The 20,675-nt window shown below is 44.2% G+C and overlaps 3 protein-coding genes and 1 pseudogene across 5 annotated transcripts in view; 1 reads left to right on the top strand and 3 right to left on the bottom strand.

Moving 5' to 3' along the window:
• Window positions 1-130: 130 nt before the first annotated feature.
• Window positions 131-11,756, bottom strand: APOF (apolipoprotein F). 2 transcript variants are annotated; one of them, XM_045184749.3, is made up of 2 exons: window positions 11,629-11,747; window positions 131-1,231 (listed from the first exon to the last, which is right to left on the bottom strand). In XM_045184749.3, exon 2 carries the CDS (start codon window positions 1,217-1,219, stop codon window positions 299-301), a length of 921 nt encoding a protein of 306 aa, XP_045040684.2. In that variant the 5' UTR covers window positions 1,220-1,231; window positions 11,629-11,747; the 3' UTR covers window positions 131-298. The 2 variants fall into 2 exon arrangements, with proteins under 2 accessions (XP_045040684.2, XP_024431992.2); XM_024576224.4 differs by having other exon boundaries at window positions 142-1,236; window positions 11,629-11,756.
• On the top strand, window positions 10,796-13,683 carry LOC112319007 (centromere protein L pseudogene; annotated as a pseudogene).
• A 2,822-nt stretch (window positions 13,684-16,505) lies between these two features.
• On the bottom strand, window positions 16,506-19,417 carry LOC128780396 (keratin, type I cytoskeletal 18-like). Its single transcript, XM_071220791.1, has 3 exons — window positions 19,358-19,417; window positions 17,175-17,756; window positions 16,506-16,916 (listed from the first exon to the last, which is right to left on the bottom strand). The coding sequence occupies exons 1-3, from the start codon at window positions 19,415-19,417 to the stop codon at window positions 16,506-16,508; spliced, it is 1,053 nt and encodes a 350-aa protein (XP_071076892.1).
• TIMELESS (timeless circadian regulator) overlaps window positions 18,954-20,675 on the bottom strand; it is a 28,565-nt gene continuing 26,843 nt past the window's right edge. For both annotated transcript variants that reach the window (XM_045184722.2, XM_053921312.2), the window contains exon 29: window positions 18,954-20,551. In XM_045184722.2, the coding sequence (XP_045040657.2) occupies window positions 20,478-20,551 (74 nt within the window). In that variant the 3' untranslated portion in view covers window positions 18,954-20,477. The remainder of the gene's footprint in view (window positions 20,552-20,675) is intronic.

The following is a 20,675-nucleotide window of genomic DNA, read 5'->3' as shown; positions in this document are numbered from 1 at the left end:
GTACGTGCTGTGTACTTCAGGTTCATTGTATCGTTTTTAATGTCCACAAAACCCGTTGAGGTGAAAATCATTATCCCCACTTTAGAAATTTTTAAAACTGAACTTGAAGAAAGAAGTTACTAGTCAGTGATCACTGAGGCTCAAACAAGTGGAGCCTGGATTCAAAATCAAACCCTTTGACTCCAAACCCCAAACTTTAAAATTCCTACCTTTTATAGCACTGCCTTCCTCCCCGTAACTAAATCAAAGATTTGGATTCTGAACACAGCTTGTCAGAATATTAAATTTATTTATTGTGTTAACCACTTTTTATACCCCAAAGTTCGGGCCACCCCCAGAAAGGAACTGAATTTACTGCTTCGGACTCCAAAGGGGCCGCAGTAGTTGTTTCTGCCTTGTCATTCACATTCGAGGGGCTGCCCACGCCCTCTTTGCTGGTTTCTGAAGGAGGGGTGCTGGCCTCTTTCTCGTAGTAATACTGGATCAACCGCTGAGCCCCAGCCTTCACTGCAGGTTTAAGCGTAGTGCTGACCACTAGTCCCATGGGCCCCCCTGACAGTCCAGCCATGGTCATTAGAAGGTCATAACCCAGATCTATGACCCCATCTTGGCCTCGTTCCTTGGCCTTGTCCAAGCAGTTCTGAGTAGCGTAATACCAAGCTGTGCCCAGGTTATAGAAGGTTCCCACTTTCGGCAACCACTGGACTATACTGTGCACATCCTGCTCCTGTTTATAATCACAGTCCTCAACCTTGAAGGAACGTCGGACCCTCGCTGGACCCAGCTGCTCCCTGGCCAACAGCTGCAGAGCAGAAGCCAGGGTATCCGCTGACACTCCCCTCTCTGTGCTCCTGCCTTTCTCCAGCCCTTGAAGATGCTGGGTGAGGATCTGTATAGCATTTATACCTCCCTGGCGGTAGAGGTGAAGCTGTAGGGCCTGGACATCAGCGTGGCAGTCAGCTTCCTTCAGGGCGATCATCAGTGACAGGCCTACCAGGAATTTGGGTAAAGGGGCCATATGGGCAAAGCTGGGCAAGGACTTTGGGAGCAGGGCCTGGCAGAGCAAGGGGCCTGAGGAGGGTGGCCAGGATTCCAAAGATGAGGGAAGATGCATCAGGATATTTGTCTGGTTTCCATATGAAATGGCATCCACAGGGTGCAGCAGGAGGTAGCAAAGAAGCAGCTCAAGTGGTATCATGATGAGTCTGAAGCCACTCATGTCTGGGCTAGACTACACTGGAGAAGAGGAAAAAACAGAAATATACAGTTTCCCTGAGGGATGTGGTCTGAAAGAGCCCAGGACTCAGGGCACACCTCATCCAACAACTTTAAGCTTCTCTTCTTTTTAGGTAAAGGCCTAAGAAACAGGAAATGCAACTCAGTTGTTCGCACTTGGCCTCCTCCATCTTCAGGTTACCAGGGACTTCCTCTACTGTATTGCCACCTGCTTATAGGGGGCCCAAGGTTACCAGACAGTCTGGTCACTGAGAAGTGAGACTGCCTTGGTAAGTTTGGCAGCTACTTGATTCCATGCTGCCCACTTCTCTAGTAACACTCCATGAGTAAAGGAGCCATGTGCTTTCCCCTGTGATCAGTAAAAGATGCAATCTCTGCAAATACTTGTCCATTTGTACTGGCCGCTTGTCCCCTTGTCACACACTTGACCTCAATACCTAAGGCCTCGTTCTTTGGCATCTCCTGCAGGTCCCTGCTGTGTTCCCACTCTGGCACGTGACAGAAGCCAGGAGACCCAGAATCAGAAGAGATTAGATGTACATCTATTGACTATCTGCTCTTTTCAAAATTTCCCATTTCAGTTTAAAAATTATATTAGCAAGCTACAACAGCATCTAGATGGGGGTTTGGGACAGGGTAAATGAATGAGAAATGGTTAAAATACCACTCATACTTAAAACATATTGCATGACCAGTATATGAGAACAGAAAGAAAGAAAAGGGAAGAGGGAATAGAAATAGGGACTGAGCACTACTAAGTGGAGAGTGGCAAGGCTCACACCAGTCACACATGTGCTTTAGCACTGGGATAAAGAGCATACTTCTGTCCCAATTGCTCTCCAAAACCTCTAACTACTTACCATGTCCCATCCTTGAAGGAAGAGACTTGTCAGCTAAGTGGCATTGGAAGGCTGAAGTAAACCTGGACAAATTCCAGAATCAATTTGCCCATAAAGCACCTCAGAATAACTGTGGACTGTTTGATAAACTATATTGTCATCGTCCATCGACACCGAGAGATCTTAACTTGGAGGTTTCTTCAGCTTTTTGCCTAATTCTTCAATATGTTTACAAGACTCATACTTGCAGTTCTAGGGGTGACTGCAAAAGCTTTGACTTGTGTCACCAGCAACATGGGAGATGGCTTCTTAGCAAACTCAGTTACCATCTGAACTAACTGCTGGACCAAGCACCCCAAAGGGTGTATTCACGAGCATCAATACATCCCTCAGGGTGAATATCTGCATGTTGGCTTTATCCGAGCTCCCTGGGGATCCCCCAGATCCCTCAGAATGACCTTAGTATTGCCAATCCCTTCCTCCTCGTTGCTTTTTACCCTCATGAATGAGGGTTTCAGTGGTATCATTTCCTCCCACCCTAACAAGCTGAAGCAGCAGAAATGTGAGCCTCAGCTGAGCAGCCAGCCTCTTCCAGGGCCACCTCCAGAGCTAAGTTGGATAGACACTCAGGCAGAGGGGCTAAGGAGGGGGCTGTGTGCAAGAGATCCTGGCAGGTCTTGGGATCTGGGAGAGGGGTCTGGTTGGAGAGCATGTACAGAAGATGCCAATTTCTGTGAAAAGTAGCTGGGAGGTCAGGGCCCCTTTCTGGGCATTTCTGGGAAAGGCAGCCACCAGGGGCAGCACAACCTGGGTTCATGGTGGGTCAGCAGAAACAGCCCTGCTTGAAAGAAGCCATGCTCAGGTTGGGAAATGGGAAAAGAAAGGGTTGGAACTGTGGCAGAGCCCAGCCAGCAGAGTCTGCGCGTGGTGGCTGAAGACGAGAACAAATGCACACAGACTACACCTGTCCTGTGGAGAAAAAGGGAAGGTACGGTCCTCTACTAAGATGAGAGTGGCCAATGCCCTCTCCCCTTGAGAGAAGTGGCTGCAAGACTCTCATCTTAAGAGAGGACCATACCTTCCCTTGTTCTCCACAGGACGGCTGTAGTCTGTGTGCATTTGTTCTCATCTTCAGCCACCACACGCAGACTCTGCTGGCCGGGGTCTGCCAGTGGGACCAAGAGACACCAAGACTGGTCAGAGCTAGAAGTGTCTTAGCCCTTGGAAACTTCAGTTACCCTGAACATACCTCACTCCTACTCTTAAGGGCCGTGGGTGATTCTTGCTATTTTCAGGAAGAAACAAGGCAGAGGAATAAGACAGTCAAACATCTCCTTAGCTTTGTGATTTTCATGACCTGAATGACTGTTTTAATTTTTTAAAATATTTTATTTATTTAATTTTAGAGAAAGGGGAAGGGAGGGAGAGAGAGAGAAGGAGAGAAACATTGATATGAGAAAAGGTTGCCTTTTGTACGTGCCCTGACAGGGACCGAACCCACAACTCAAGAATGTCCCCTGACTGGGAATAGTACCTGTGACCTTTTGCTTTGTGGTATCACATTCAACCAACTGAGCCACAGGGCTATTTTGATTTTTTTTTTTAAATCCCACCATTTCCCCTACCCCAGCCAGAATCATAAGGAAGCCAGAATGCTGATGGCTTCCAAAACAGTGAAAGATATAGCATTTGCAAATATTTATGTATCTCTTCCTCACCTTTGCCCCATGCTGACAGAAAGACCTTTCCCCTTTTGGGTCCTGCTAGTCCTGCCCCATGACCCTGTCGTCCCATGCCCCTAGACCAGCAATTTTCAACTGGTGTGCCGCAAGAATTTTTAAAACGTGAAATACCTGACGATTTAGCAGGGGCACTGACCTCTTCTCCCTTAGACTGTCAAATTTAAAAAAAGACAACAGCCACCACAACAATAACTGTCTGGTATGATTGAAAAAAATTATACCTATTTTTATGTCAGATCAGCAAAAAAATATATCTTCTGGTGTGCCTCAGAATTTTAGTAATTAGTTTATGTGTGTCATGAGATGTACCATTGAAAATTACTGCCCTAGACCTATACATAATATGGGGAAAAGTTCCTCTGTATCTTCTGAAGGGGAGAAGGAATAAGGCAGAAATGCCGATAACCTCTGGTAAAGGACCCCCAAAACAGTTCGTATTAAATGATGCATTGGGTGGAGATCCAGGGAATCAACAAACTGGCCAATCAAACCAAATTAGTGCAACTTTTGTTTCTCACTTTTCTAATTCTGATGTAACACACACACACACAAATGTGTTTATAGATAAGTGGAAGCACTTCCCAAATCTAACCAAAACTCTAGGAATTAGGCTTCATCTAAAGTTTAGGGGTGACTCTAGTCCAAAATTTAGGGGAAGAGATATCTGATGGTTTCTAAAACAGCACAAATTCCTACTCAGCATATGGCAAAAGTTTTCTTGGCGCTGTCACTCGCCCCTAACAGACTGACAAAGAGAACAGGACAGAGGCAGCGGCCCCAAGTCCTGTCCTCTATTTCTTTCATTTCTCTCAGTCCCCAGCACTGGCCCAACAACTAGGCACAAGGACAGAAGGGAAAGGAGGAGGAGGCCTGTAAGGACACACTACCGAAACTGGAAGAAGCAAAAACTAGATACAAAGGGGTCCAAAACTACCCAAAATTACTAGACCCTAAATCCCCACGATGGTACAGTTTCCATGTAGCAGCATAGCAAAGGGTAAAATGTTTAACCCTTTTCTCCTAAGATTTATCAAAAAGCAAGAATATCCACTATTACCAGTTTTCCAGCACTGTATCGAAAGTTCTATCAAGTGTAGTAAGAGTAAAAATTTAATGGCATAAAACTAGAAAGGAAGAAGTGGAAATATATTTTTGGAAAAAATGATTGTTTATGGAGAAAATCCTAAGTTTAAAAAAAATTCCAGAAGAAGCCTTTGGTGGGAAAAAGGCTGCAGCTACCAAGAAACCGGCAGCGGAGAAGAAGCCTGAGGCATAAACTTAACTTTGTTCCACAAAGGTCAAATCATTGTGGACAGCTAGACTTAAATTAAAAAGCACGTCAAAGGCAGTGAGAAACACAAGGTGAAGAAAACAAAAATGCAGGAGTCCTGGCCAGTGTGGCTCAATTGGTTGGAGCGTGGTCCTGTAAACCAAAAGGTCACAGGTCAATTCCCAGTCAGGGCACATGCCTAGGTTGTGGGTATGGTCCCGGGTTGGGACACATACAGGAGTGAACTGATCGATGTTTCTCTCACATCAGTGTTTCATTCTCTCTCTTTTTCTCTCCCTTCCTATCTCTCTGAAATATAAAATAAAATAAAATGTAAAAAAAAAACCTATCATAAAAAAAAGTAGGAGGTAAGTGAATTTAGGAAGGTGACAGAATAAACCCTTAATATATAAAAATATATTGTATTTCTGTATTCTAACAGCACACACTGAAAAGTTAATTTAGACTAGCAATTTCAATTAATGTAGTGTTTAAAAAACACATAAAGTTCCTAAAAAAAAAAACAAGACAAGCATTCTCACTCTTGCCACTTCTATTCAACATTGTCCTGGAAGGTCTAGCCAGAGTAATTAAGAAAGAAAATGAAATAAAAAGCATCTGGATTAGAAAGAAGTAAACTATCTCAATTTGCAAATAACATGATTTTGTATTTTAAAAATACAAAAAAGGATTCTACAGAAGGATTCTACAAAAAATTATTAGAGTAAATGAGTTCAGCAAAGTTGTGGAATATAAGATCCATATGCAAAGTCAATTATATTTCTATACATTTTCTTTTTTTAAGATTTTTTATTATTTAGAGACAGGGAAAGAAGGAGGGAGACAGAGAGGTAGAGAAACATCAGTAGCCTCATGCACGCCCCCAACCAGAGACCTGGCCCACAACCCAGGCATGTGCCCTGACTGGGAATCAAACCTGGGGCCTTTTGGTTCACAGGCCAGCGCTCAACCCACTGAGCTACAACAGCCAGGGCTCTATACATTTTCAATAAATAATTTGAAAGCTAAATTTAGAAAAAAGTGTACAATAGCATCAAAAAGAATACTTAGGAATAAATTGAACAAAAGAAGAACAAAACTTATACACTGAAAACAAACAATTATCAAAAGAGATTAAAAATTAAAAAACAAACTAATGCCAAATCTAGCATAAGGAAGGAAATTATAAAGACTAGAGCAGAGATAAATAAAATAACCAATGAAAAAGCAATAGAGTGCTGGTCGGCTAGCTCAGTTGGTTAGAGTATGGTTGAGGGTTTCATCCCCAGTCAGGACACATACAAGAAACAACCAATGAATGCATGAATAAGTGGAACAACAAAGCAATATTTCTCTCCCTCTTTCTCTCCCCTTCTCCCTTCCTCTCTTTCAATCAATTAAAAAAAAAAGCCCCGGCCGATGTGGCTCAGTGGATTGAGCGCCAGCCTGGGAACCAAAAGGTCACCGATTCCCAGTCAGGGCACATGCCTGGGTTGTGGGCCAGGTCCTTAGTTGAGGGAGTATGAGAGGCAATCGACTGATATTTATCTCCTCTTTCTCCCTCCCTTCCTCTCTCTAAAAATAAATGAATAAATTAAAAAAAAGAAAAAAGCAAGAGATAAAATAAGTGAATTCAAAATTGGTTCTTCAAAAAATCAACAAAATTGACAAACCTTTAGCTACAATGACTATTAAAAACGAGAGAGAGAACGATTCAAATTACTAACATCAGAAATGAAAGTAAATGCACGGCAAAGGAAACCATCAACAAAATGAAAAGGCAACCTACCAAATGGGAAAAAATTTGCAAGTCATATATGTGATAAGGGGTTCGTGTCCAAAATATATAAAGAACTCATACACTTCAACAGTAAAAAAACCCCTAAACAATCTGATTTTCAAATGACCAGAGGAAAAGATATATGCACCCCACATTCACTGCAGCATTATTGACAATAGCCAAGACATGGAAGCAACCTGTGTCCATCAATGAAAGGATAAAGAAGATGTGATGCATATATATATTCAATGGAATATTTCAGCCATAAAAATAATAAAATCTTTGCAATTATGTACGGACCTGCAATTATGAGGACATTATGCTAACTAAAATAAGTCAGAGAAAGATATATACCATATGACCTCACTTATTTGTGTAATTAAAAAAAAACTGAACTCACAGATACAGAGAAGAGATTGGTAATTGACAGAGGCATACATAGGGTTGGGGGGTGGGTGAAACAGGTGAAGGAGATGGGTTAAAAGGTACAAACTTGGGGGGACTTCCAGTCAAGATGGTGGCACAGGTAAACACAGCTCATCTCTTTGCACAACCACATCAAAATTACAACTAAAATGTAGAACAACCATCACTCAGAACCATCAGAAATTTAATTGAATGGAAGTCCAAAAACTACAGAATTAAAGAAACCACATCCATCCAGACTGGTAGGAGGGGCGGAGACGTGTAACGGGTTGGCCCCACATCCACATGTGGTGGATAAAACTTTGGGAGGGATATCTTGGGTGCGAGGAGTCCCAGCCCCACACCAGGCCCCCCAGCTCAGGGTTCCAGTGCCAGGAAGATAAGTCCCCATAACTTCTCACTGTAAAAACCAGTGGGAATTGAGTCTATGGAAGAAACATCTGGAGTTCCAAGCAGTTCCCCTTAAAGAACAAATACACGAACTCAATCCCTCTGAGCTCTAGCACCAGTGTAGCAGCTTGAAAGGCACCAGTGGCATAGAGGGAGGAACTGAAGGGTCTAGTATCAAGGTGAGAATGGGGGTAGGGGACAGCTTTTTCCCAGACAAAAAGGTGGGCAATGGCCATTGTTCCTTTTCTGAGCCCTCCTCCCACAGAGTCACAGAGCTGGCAGGCAGGTGCCATATCTGAGACTCCATCAACCTGGCTGACACTGTTTGCCCCACCTTGGAGATCCCCTGAGACTCAACTTACAGGACTACCTAAACTGTTGTGACTTTCCCATATGAATGGCTGGTCTTGCCTCATGCTTCACAACTTCCTAAATCCTATCAAACAGCCCCTGTACCTCTTGTTAACTGGCCCCAGGCCCAACACTAGCAGCAGCCAGACCAGATTCACAGCTTGGCTTTGCCTTGGACTCTTCAAGCCCAGCACAAGTAGCAGCCATTTCAGATTGCTTTATAGCTCAGTCAGGGTGGTCCAAAGCAGAACACAGGTGAGGGCTGACCTTGGCCTGCACCGCCTGGGAAGCCCCAGAGCCTGCACACCCAGTGGACAACTATAGAAAATGTTGGAGCACCACCACCCTGTCCCTGCACAGCTGGTCCTCCATGGAGGGCAGAGGTTGGTGGTCAGTGGTCACATCCAGTCCTTGAAGCTGACTGGCTTGGGTAAATCCCTCCCATTGACCTACCAACAGCAACCAAGGCTCAACTACAAGAGGAGGGTGTACTCAGCCCACACAAAGGGCACACACCTCAAGTACCTAGCTTGGATGATAGGGGAGGCTGTGGCACTGGAACCTACAGAACATCTACTACATTAGACCATGCTACCAAGACATGAAGTCAAAGCAGCTCTACCTAATACATAGAAACAAACACAGGCAGGCCGCCAAAATGAGAAGACAAACAAACATGGCCCAAATGAAAGAAAAGATCAAAAGTCCAGAAAAAGGGCTAAATGAAATGGAGATAAGCAATGTATCAGGTGCAGAGTTTAAAACACTAGTTATAAGGATGCTCAAGGAACTTAGTGAGGACCTCAACAGCACAAAAAAGATCCAGTCAGAAATGAAGGGCACACTAATTGAAATAAAGAACAATTTACAGGGAAACAAGAGTAGAGTGGATGAAGCCAAGAATCAAATCAACGATTTGGAACATAAGGAAGAAAAAAACAAGCAATCAGAACAACAAGAAGACAAAAGAATAAAAAAAAAATGAGGATAGTGTAAGTAGCCTCTGGGACAACTTCAAGAAGTCCAACATTTTCATCACAGGGGGCCAGAAGGAGAAGAGAAAGAGCAAGAAATTAGAAATCTATTTGAAAAAATAATGAAAGAAAACTCTCCTAATTTGGTGAAGATAATAGACACACAAGTTGAGGAAGCAGAGGGTCCCTAACAAGATGGATGCAAAGAGGCCCACTCTAAGACACATCATAATTAAAATGTCAAAGGTTAAAGAAAAAGAGAGAATCTTAAAAGCAGCAAGTGAAAAGCAGTTAGTTAACTACAGGGGAGTTCCCTTAAGACTGTCAGCTGATTTCTCAAAAGAAACTTTGCAGGCTAGAAGGGATTGGCAAACAATATTCAAAGTCATAAAAAGCAGGGACCTACTGCCAAGATTGTGCTACCCAGCAACGATATCATTTAGAAGTGAAAGGCAGATAAAGAGCTTCTCAGACAAAAGTTATAAACTACTGCCCTGGCCAAATAGTTCAGTTGGTTAGAGTGTCGTCCTGATAGGCCAAGGTTGCGGGTTTGACCAGGGCACATACAAGAAACAACCAATGAATGCATAAATAAGTGGAACAGCAAATCAATGTTTCTCTCTCTCTCTATAATCAATTTTTTTAAAATGAAATGCGGTAGATGAATGGGAAAAAATTAAATACTCTAATGTCTAGTACACAGTAAATCCACAGTACTTCACAACTGAAAGAGAATTAGGAGAAGAAATAAGGATGACTCTGGTCATGTCTTTCAGCACTGGGATCGGCTGAAGAGCACACATGTGCCCTAAGCTGTCCCCAACACTTTTAAGTACCTGTTGTGCCCAGCTCCATACACAGTCCTGTCAGACATTTGAGAAAAGAAACACGATGCCTAGGGGGTTTCCCTATTTTAAATAAGTCTGAAAATGTTAATGGTCAAGCCCAGTATACTGCGGATCAGGATGGTTGTGGAACGCTTGACATAGACGATCTTCCTAAGACATTGTGGGGATCTCAGTTTCAGGGATTTTCCTCCGCTGTTTGCCTACTGCTTCCAAATGCTTCCAAGACTCATCTGTACACTGCTGAGCAACATGGATGTCAGCAGCCTTTAACTCTGTTACCAACTCAGGGGAAGGGAGCTTCTCAGCATATTCAACTGTTATGAGAGAAACTCCCAGAAACTCAGTTCTTCTCACTGATACAGTAAAAAGAATTACAGGTCAGCGAGCCTATTAGCATGCAAGCCAAGTTTATTAATACTAAGTTCTAATAGGAACTCAAAAGCAAGGGTGGCCAGAGGCCAGGTGGCTAGAAGCTGGGTGGCCAAAAGAGGTGGCCACAGGCCCCCTGGTCAGGGGTCCTGTGTGTGGCAAGAGAACCACAAGGCCAAGAGGCCAAGAGAGTGATTCCTTTGTTCTGAGGACTTGTATATTTGGTGGGGTGGGGTAAAGAAGTTACATTTGATTGAAAGGTAAAGGTGGTGCCAGCTTTCCCGGGGAGACATGACTACCCAAACATAGGTATATGTGGAGGTCTCTTAGCCCGAATCCTTATCTTGCTTCAGACTTCATTCATTTTGCATATGTGACAGGAGGCAGGCAGTTTACCAAAATTGTTTATGGGCCCTTTCTTTGGGCACTGTAGACCCTTCCTTTCTGCCCCTCCAGGCCTTGGGATGAATACACAGTCTCAAGGTTTTTCTTTCCCAGCTAGTGGAGATGATACACACAGACTTCCAAGAGCTCCCCGCTCTCCTCACTATCATAGTTGCACTGTTCGGAATGCCTGGCAGCCTTATCAGACCAGGCTCAGGATTACTGGGCCAACATGTGAGTGTTTGCTTTTAGCCTCCTGTATTAAGTTGTTAGATTGCAATGGTGAGGGACCTGCCTTTGTTGTCCCTCTGGCCACTCATTCCACTGTAACACAACCATCAGCGGTCCTAACTCATAGAACACTCAACTATGTTCATGCCTACATGCCTCAGAAAGAGTAACGCAGCACTGGACCCGCCTAAGCTCCCCTGCAGTTTCCCCCAGATCCCTCAGAATGACCTTAGTATTGCCAATCCCTTCCTCCTCGTTGCTTTTTACCCTCATGAATGAGGGTTTCAGTGGTATCATTTCCTCCCACCCTAACAAGCTGAAGCAGCAGAAATGTGAGCCTCAGCTGAGCAGCCAGCCTCCTCCAGAGCCACCTCCAGAGCTAAGGTGGATAGACACTCAGGCAGAGGGGCTAAGGAGGGGGCTGTGTGCAAGAGATCCTGGCAGGTCTTGGGATCTGGGAGAGGGATCTGGTTGGTGAGCATGTTCAGAAGATGCCTGTGTCTATGAAAGACAGCAGGGAGGTCAGGGCCCCTTTCTGGGCATTTCTGGAAAGGCAGCCATTGGGGACAGGAAGGCACAGCAAAGGAGCAGCACAGACTGGGTCATGGCAGGTCAGCAGAAACAGCTCTGCTTCAAGGAAGCAATGCTCGGGTTGGAAAGTAGGGAAAGGCTTAAGATGAAGAGATACAGAAACTGGTCAGGGCTAGGAAGTGTCTTAGCCCTTGGAAACTTCAGTTATCCTGGATATAGCTTCACCCCTACCCTCAGAGGCTTCTCATCATCCTCACCTGCTCCAGAAGGAATTAAGCCAGAGGAAAGAGTTCATCGAAACACGTCCTTTGCCTCGGTGCTTCTAGATCTCACCTTCTCTTTCACCCCAGCCAAAAATGTTGACCCCTCTGAAAACAGTGACAACATAACATTCACAAATATTTATCCACCTCTTGCAGGCTCAGGCTTTGTCCTCTTCACCTTTGCCCAATGCTGACAAAATGCCTTCCCCTTTCTGGATACTTCTTTTCCTAGCCCATGCCCCTGTCACCCACAGGATTTCTCTAGGCCTAAACTTCCATCAGGAAAAATTCCTCTGTATCTTCTGGGGAAGCAAGGGGGTGAAAGGCTGGTTTGCCAATGATTTCTGGGGAGGAGATCCCAAAATGGTTCTTTTTCATTGGACTTACCAGATAAAGGAATGGAAAAATAGCACCTACTGGCAAGTCAGGCCAAATCGGAGCAAGTTTTTAGTTTTACCTTTTTAATTCCAATGCAATACCCTAATTAAACCATTCATTACCATAACTACCTCTTTCTAAGCCTGTGATAAGACCATAGGAATAAGGTTTGATTTCTCATTAAGTGGTCTATTAATAGAGGAGAAACTGCAGTCTGGAAAATAGGGCCCGATGGCATATGGTGCCGCTAAAACTGAGAGACAAGTCCACACATCATTGTGCCATAAGCGTTCCTCTCCGGTGCTATAACCCACTTCCAGCAGGCAGCCCAAGGTGTCCTGGGTCCTTCCTCCCATGTGACTCCTCTCAGCGCCAGGACCGGGCCCATCACAAGCAAGAGTAAGTCAGGGGGAAAGGCCCTTAGTAAAATGGTGATCCCAGTTGCTTTACTGTCTTGGAATCGTCGTCAGGGAAGCTTCCCGCGTCTGGCTGCAGAGCAAGTTGGCAAACAGTTTTAAACTGCGGAGCCGGGGGAGGGGGGGTGGGGGGGGAGGGGGGTGCGGGGGCGGTGAATTGCAGCTTCTCTATGGCGGGATTGCGCAGCTGGCCTTGGCAGGGGGACTCAGTCCGCGCAGTTACGGATCCACACTTAAGAATGATTCCTGAAGCCGGAATGGGTGATAGCGCCACCACAGCATTTAATGGAGCATGAATTCTTGTGATGCACCAGAATCGACTCCCATACACAGTGCAATCAATCTCAAGGCTTAAAGATTGCTTTATAGGGGCCACCCCTCTGCAGAAATGGTTAGAATCTTTCAGGATGCAGACTTCATTTGTCCCGACTCCACCTGGAAGGAGAATTCCCTAGTTTGCAGTTGCTGGAAGATGTTGCTCCTCAAAAGGTTGCATTCCTTCTGTGTAAACAAATGGACTTCATATAGTTTACCTCCCCTGTATAAATTCTCCTACACTAATCTCGAAGAGTATCCTAAACTTCTGAGGTCATTTATTGCTGCTGGAAAGCTGGAAGGACTTGCTGTGGAAGTGGGAGAAGACTTCAATATAGAAGTGATTTTTCTCTACTCTCCTAGGAATGAAAGGTACGCAGAGAGACCCTGAAGCCATTTCTTGTTTAGATTCTGTCAAATCTTGGAGACAGTCTTCTGGAGAGTGTTTCAGAAGATTTCACCTGTCTACCCTTACTCCTTGCAAATGGAGCAGAGTCTAATGCAGCCATAATTGGAACCTGGCTTCATAAAACTTTTGACTTATTTCAGTCCCTTAGCCATCAATGCGTTAATCTTTTCTGGATGGCTGCTCTGTGGCCTGCATGCAAACAGGCGGTTATGGACTATACTGAATTTCTTTGGTCTGTACCCTGTAGCCCTCAAGGTCTAGACATTTCTGATTCCATGCATCCAGAGGATGCAAGAGCTTTGTGGGACACTGTCTACAAGACACCTGGGGAATTTACCCAGGAGGAAGTTGACTGCCTCTATTTGTATTTCCATAGGCATTTCAAAACTCGTTAATCAGCTAGAAGATTGGTTAGTATTTCAACATCTGTAGTTTCAGCACATACGGATAGAAAAGTAAACATTCTTATGTCATAAATACCTTATTGGAATGTTGGCATATTTGACAGAACTGGAAACTTTTCTTTTTTAAAGATTTTATTTATTTTTAGAGAAAGGTGAAGGGAGGGAGAAAGGGAGAGAAACACCAGTGTGCAACAGATACACTGATCATTTGCCTCTCACATGCCCCCAACTGCGGAGCTGGCCTGCAACCCAGGCATGTTTCCTGACTGGGAATCGAACCGGTGACCTTTCAGTCTGCAGGCCAGCACTCAATCCACTGAGCTATACCAGGTAGGGCTATCTATTTTTATTTAGTTCTCAAATTGGGTGAAGCCTTGTGGGGACTATAAGGCATGGATTATATACCTTTTTCTCACTATTTGACTAATAGCTATGTTGAGAGGGACTGCAGGAGAAATGGGCATCCATCTCTGCATCTCTCTTCCTCACAGTGCCTTTAGTGTTGCCCAGATGGAAATTAAGAAGGATTAAGAAGAACAAAGGTGGTAGTGGATGAACCATAGCCAAGTGCTCACGGTGATTTAGGATGGCTCTCCAGAAAATGCTGATATGTTAATTTCTCAGCCCTCTTTCTAAAAAGTATGTAATGTTTATGATGTCAATCTTTTGGGATTCAAATGTGATGTTAATATTGTGTTATTTTGATTTGGGTCTTTAAAACCTTTAATCCTTTTTAAGCATTTTCGACTTGCATTCAGAGAGACTTTCTGGCTTCTAAAACATTTTCCTAGCATCATTTTGCTGTTGAGAACTAGCAAGCAAAAATCTGCTCCAAAGCAAACTAAAGATTAGTATGCATTTTTAAGCCACTAATGTACTTGTTAATGTTGTTCAATCCTTACAGCAATGTTGAATTAAAATTTCAATTTTAATGTAAAAAAAGCCCAGATTTATTTTTTTATTTTTAAAGATTTTATTTACTTATTTTAGGCGGAGGGGAAGGAAGAGAAACATCAATGTGTGGTTGCCTCTCACACACCCCCTACTGGAGACCGGACTTGGCGCACAACCCAGGCGTGTGCCCTGACTAGAAATGGGACCGGCAACCCTTTGGTTCACACAGGCCAGTGCTCAATCCACTGAGCCACATCAGCCAGGGCAAAAGAAAAAAAAAGCCCAGATTTCATTCTAGGAGTGATTCAGAGTAGAGGAATTAAGTTTATGGGGGGGGGGGGGCAGAAAGATGTTATCTATAAAATGCTCAGCTTCAGTAGCAATTTAAAATACCGAAGTTACTGTTATCATAAATGAGAACTTACATCTTGTCTTTGGCACCCCAATCCTACCACAAGAAAAAAAGTGATAGGCAAAACATGGGAACAGAAATAGGCAAAGATTTTTTAAAAGTATTTTTTACTGATTATGCTATTACAGTTTTCCCTCTTTATTCCCCCTCCACCCTGCCCCCAATGCTCCCACATTCCCCCCACTTAGTTCATGTCCATGGGTTGTACATACAAGTTCTTTGAGTCCTCTGTTTCCTATACCATTTATCTCTCCCCGTCTATTTTATACCTACTAATTATTCTTCTTCCCTGTACCTTTCCCCCATTCCTCCCTTCCCCCTCCCCACTGAACTCCCTCTGGGTGATGTCCATTTCTCTGATTCTGTTCCTGTTCTGGTTGCTTGCTTGGTTTTTGTTTTCGTTGTTTTTTCTTTTAGGTTCATTTGTTGATAGTTGTGTTTGTTGTCATTTTATTGTTCATATTTTTTATCTTCTTTTTCTTAGATAAGTCCCTTTAACGTTTCATATAATAAGGGCTTGGTGATGATGAACTCCTTTAACTTGACTTTATCTGGGAAGCACTTTATCGGCCCTTCCATTCTAAATGATGGCTTTGCTGGATAATCTTGGATGTAGGTCCTAGAAATAGGCAAAGATTTCTAAGTGTTCTTTCAGAGCAGTGCTGGGCTTGCACCGTTGACTCTATATTGAATGCATTATTTTAAAACTCCATAGGAGCAGATTAATTTGTGGATTTTTTTTGGGGGGGGTCTGGTAGAGATGCATATAATTTCTGTCCAGTGGAAAGAGAATGCCAAGGTTATACTTGATGGCCTTGTAGGCATGAGCTTATTTTATGTTTGCAAGATAGTCAAGATTTTAGCTTTCTGCAAATTTACTTCAGCTCTTTCAAAGGTCATCCCATTGAGATGTCCAAATGGACTTACCCGACAGCCAATTAAACTGCCTTGCTTGAGAAGTGCACCTATGGGCTGCTTAAGCCCAGACATGTCTTTTCTTGGCTTCCAAAGTGATTCCCAAGCAGTGATAAAACTATGTATCCCAGTGGGGCTTTATTTTCTGACTTCATGGTTTTTTGTTTCTGGTTTATGCAAGACTAATCAATTATTCCCCATTAATGGCAGCAATGAGAAAACTTGCTGATATTGTCTGATGATTTGGGAATCTCTGTTGGATGGATGAAAGACATTTTCTACTTGATGACAGAGAGTCTGTTTTGTTGCTTTGGTTGTCTGCCTGTTTCTTTGTGAGCTCAATTCAATCAACCAGATAGTTGATGCCCGCTGTGAAGGGACTGTTTGAGATCAGGACAGGTGAGCCTTTGTGTTTCTGTTTATTTTGATCCATGTCTGAAGTCACACAACTGAAGCTATAATCTCTCTTTGTGTTTATGCCTAGAATTTAAAACAGCCTTTACCTCTTTTGTGCAAGTGTGAAATAGTTTCCTACATCTAGAGGTTGTTAATAATTACCTCTCAAGTTAAAGGAGCTTGACTCTGATTGTTTATAAATAGGTGCCTAAACAAATCAAATATTCACAAAATTTACAGAAAATAAAAATGTACCTTTAATATTTTAAATGTGCTTAACTTTTAGGGAAGAACTATTTTTTTTAAATGTTCAACTCTGTTAAATGTTCAACTCAAATGAACTCTGAACTTTTAATTGGCCTCCTGCCCCCTCCGAGGTGCCCCACTTCTGCTGCCTTTAATGCCTCAATGACACATGGTGTCATTGGCTTCAGACACCAACCACTCTGCCGTCCACAGTCCTGCAGGTTGTGGTCTTTTATGATTTGTAAGGAGGGGTTCTTGTCCAGGGCATCAACAAGATTGAAGTCCTCCCCTTCTTCCAGTAGGCTGCAGTAGGTGGCAATCTCAGCCTCCAGCTTGACCTTGATGTTCAGCAGGGCCTCACACTCCTGGGCCTGGTGCTGCCCCTCTGCCCGGGTCTGGGCCAGCCTGACTCCAGGTGCAGCAGGATCCCATTGAGCTGTTCCATCTGTATGGCATAGTGTATCTCCAGGCTGTTCTCCAAGCTGGCCTTCAGATTCCTCAACGAGTCCAGGTCGATCTCCAACGACTGGACCATCTGTCTCAGCTCTGTCGTCTCAGCAGCCTGCAAGGTGATCACTGTGGTGCTCTCTTCAATCTGATGGGACCATAATTAGTCCACCTCCTCTCTCTTCTTCTGAGCCAGCTCGTCCTACTGGACCCGGATGTCTGCTATGATCTTGCTGAGGTGCTGAGATTTGGGGGCAGCCAACTCCAGTCAACCCAGAGTTGGCAGTTTGGTTTTATAAACCATTTACTTCCTCCTCGTGGTTCTTCATGAAGAGCAGTTCTTCCTTGAGAGCCTCGATCTCTGTCTCCAGCTGCAGCTGAGTGATATTGGTGTCATCAATGACCTTTTGGAGCCCATTGATGTCATTTTCCACCGACTGGCGCATGGCCAGCTCTGCCTCATACTTGACTCTGAGGTCATTGGCAACAAGAGGGGCATTCTCCATCTGCAGAACAATGCAGGCATTGTCCAAAGAATTCGCAAAGATCTGAGCCCTCAGGTCCTCAATGATCTTGAAATAATGCCCCCAAGTTTCTGACCTGGGGTCCCTTCTTCTCTGTTCCCAGATTTTTCTCTTTAGTCTCTGATTATCAGCCTCCAGGCTTCTCACCCTCTCCAGGTAGGAGGCCAGGTGGTCATTCAGGCATTGCATAGTCTCCTTCTCGCTCTGGATGCCCCTTATGCCCACTAGACCCCCGGCCATCCCTGCAGCCAGGCCCCCGGATCCCCAAGCTGGTGGAGCAGGCCATGGAGATCTGGGAGCCTGAGCCCCAGTGCCTGCATAGACGCTGGCCGCGCTGCTGGTGGGCCAGACCCGGTAGCTGGGCGACTGCAAGGAGCCTAGGGTCTAGTAGCTTGAGAAGCTGGAGCGTGTGCTGAAGCTCATGTTGTTCAGGGTGGAAGGTGAGAAGCTGACCCACGGTAGAGCTCAGGGGAGAATTATTCTTACAGAAAATGCTACCTCAGAAACATTTAAAAAATCCAAATCAGACTGATTTGACAATTTTAAAAGAAAAAAAAGTTTTATATTTTAAAAAAATCAGGGAAAAAGGAAAAAGGTTTCTAGGCCCAGGCTGGACAGCTCAGTTAGTGCCGTCCCAATACGCCAAAGTTGAGGGTTCAATCCCTGGTCAGGGAACATACAAAAAGCAGCCAGTGAATGTGTCAATAACTGGAACAACAAATCAACGTTTCTCTCTCCCTCCCTAAAAATCATTCAATAAAAAAAAAATTAAAAATTTAACATTTAAAAAGCTTAAAAAAGGTTTCTCAAGGAGTCTTTAGGGAGATAAACACTCCTAAAATCAGAAGGAAGAACTGGATGTAGAGGCATCCAACACTGTTGCATGAAATCCCTGGATCCTTCACATTCTCCCACTTCTGACTTGAGTTCACCATCTGTAACTGGGCCCATCTCCACCTCCAGTTCTCAGTCAGTGTCCTCATCCTCCTTTTGAAAATGCCTTTCTGTTGAAATTCCTTGAATTTCCAACTCTGGTGCCTTGAAAATGACAGGGGAGACTGACTGTGTAACTACGGTAGGGGGAGGGAAAATGGTGGGGTCTCCAAGGTTGAGAAGAACGACAGAGGCATGAAGACACATGGACGTCCCCTCACTTAAACGTCCCATTTTTGCCCCTGCCCTCACCTTCCACCTGTTCCTCATTGATTCACACTAGTTGTCACTTCTTGGGTGCTGGGTCTTTTAGGGGTTTTATTTATTTTTTCAATTACCATTGACATTTAATATTATGTTAGCCTCAGCTGTACAGCATAGTGGTTAGATTTATATAATGTATGAAGTGATGCCCCAGTTAAGTCTAGTACCCAAATGACACCATAGTTATATGATTGATATATTCCCTATGCTGGACTTTACACCCCCGTGACTATTCTGTAACTGCCAATCTGTACTCCTTAATCCCTTCCCCTTTGTCACCCAGCCCTGCGACCCCCTCTCATCTGGCAACCATCAGTGTGTTCTCTGTATCCATGAGTCATGAGTCTGTGTCTGTTGTTTGTTCATTTACGGGTTTTATTTTATTTAGTGGCATTTTTTAGAGTAGTTTTAAGTTTATAGAAAAACTGGGCAGAAAGTATAGATTGTCCCCAAATATTCCCTCTCCATCCATCCCTCAGTTTCCCCTATTAACATCTTACGTTGGTGTGGTATATTAGTTACAATTATTTTAAAATTTTATTATTTTAGTATTATGTATTATTAACTATTATTACCTAAGTTCATGGTTTACATCAGGGTGCATATGTTTAATTCCATATTAGACACAAACCAAACACATTCAATCTTTAGAGGCTATGGAAGAGGAAAAAAAAAACCAAGTCAAAGAAACAAGACAGTCCAGACCCATCCCTTACCTTGGGCTCTCCCTGATCTGAACGGCTGTTTTCTGAACCCCACCTTCACCTCACCTTAGCTGGGAGCACAGGACGGCCAGAGAGCTGGTGGTTTCCGAGGACAGGGAGCGGCATGGCAATCACAGTGCTTACCCAGGCCTGCTTGCCTAGACTTTGCCTTCCCCTCTGCCCCATGCAGGCAAACTGGCCTTTTCTCCCTTTGTGGCTCCTGTGTCTTCCTGTTGCAAACTCGTGTCACCCCAAAGATTTATTCTAGAGAAAGAATCTTGAGGTGAGAATGTTTTTCTGTGTCTTCTGTACGGAAAACTCATGGTCTCTTTTAGCCCAATAGTTAAAAGTCTTCCCAAAAACATAGCAGGGTACTTAGATCGGAAGTCAGATCAACACTGGCAACTTTTAAGTGGTGATTTCAGTACCAAACACAAACATATCCCTTCATCTGGGGAGTACTGCACCCCAACCCCACCTCAACTGCAGGAACTGGGCTCAATCTGGTGTCTAGGGGGTGACCAGAGGAAAGAACATGAGGATGGGAGCATGTGGAGCCTCCCAAATGGTGCAACACCCCTACCCATCACTTCACAAAACGGTGCCGGGACCTGCCTCCAGCAGAAAGCCAAAAGGAACAGATCACTAAGAAGGGCCCAAGTTGTCTTCTATGTTTCATTCACTCCTTTCATTTGCCAAAGGGCGCTAATAACCCAAAGAAGTGTTGCCGAGAGGAAGTCAGTAAGAGAGCTACTGAGTCATACTGACGAAACTGGGAGAAGGGAATGCAAAAGAGTGCAACACCATGGTCTGAACTTCCCAGACCCAAATCCCTGGGGAAGCCCAGGACTATACTGCCTCTGCCCAGTAAGAGGAGCTTCTGGTCCTTTATGACCTTTCCCACTTTGATATAAACTCACCACCTAAATGTAGGTCTATCTCTATCCTTAGGCTTCTGGCTCTTTTTAAAAAAATTTTTAAAAAGATTTTATTTATTTTTAGACAAAGAGGAAGGGAGGAAGAGAGGGAGAGAAATATCAATGTGAGGTTGCCTCTCGTGCACCTCCTACTGGGGACCTGGCCCGCAACCCAGGCATGTGCCCTAGGAATCGAACTGGTGACCCTTTGGTTCGCAGGCTGGTGCTCAATCCACTAAGCCACACCAGCCAGGGCAGCTTCTGGCTCTTTAGTCGCTCTCATCTTCATCCTCAATATGAAACCGTTTCTTCTTTTGGATTCCTGGAGTGCCCAGCTCTGGTGCTATGGGAACAATGGGTGAGAAGAGAGAAAATATCTAAATTTGTTAAAGGGGAAGGAGCGGGCAGCATTTATCTTCAGGGCTAAAGAGAAGAGTGCCACAGGTTAGAAGAAAGAGCACATCCCA

Source organism: Desmodus rotundus, chromosome 3 (genome assembly GCF_022682495.2).
Source record: "Desmodus rotundus isolate HL8 chromosome 3, HLdesRot8A.1, whole genome shotgun sequence".
NCBI lineage: Eukaryota > Metazoa > Chordata > Mammalia > Chiroptera > Phyllostomidae > Desmodus > Desmodus rotundus.
This window is presented reverse-complemented; position numbering and strand designations above follow the sequence as displayed.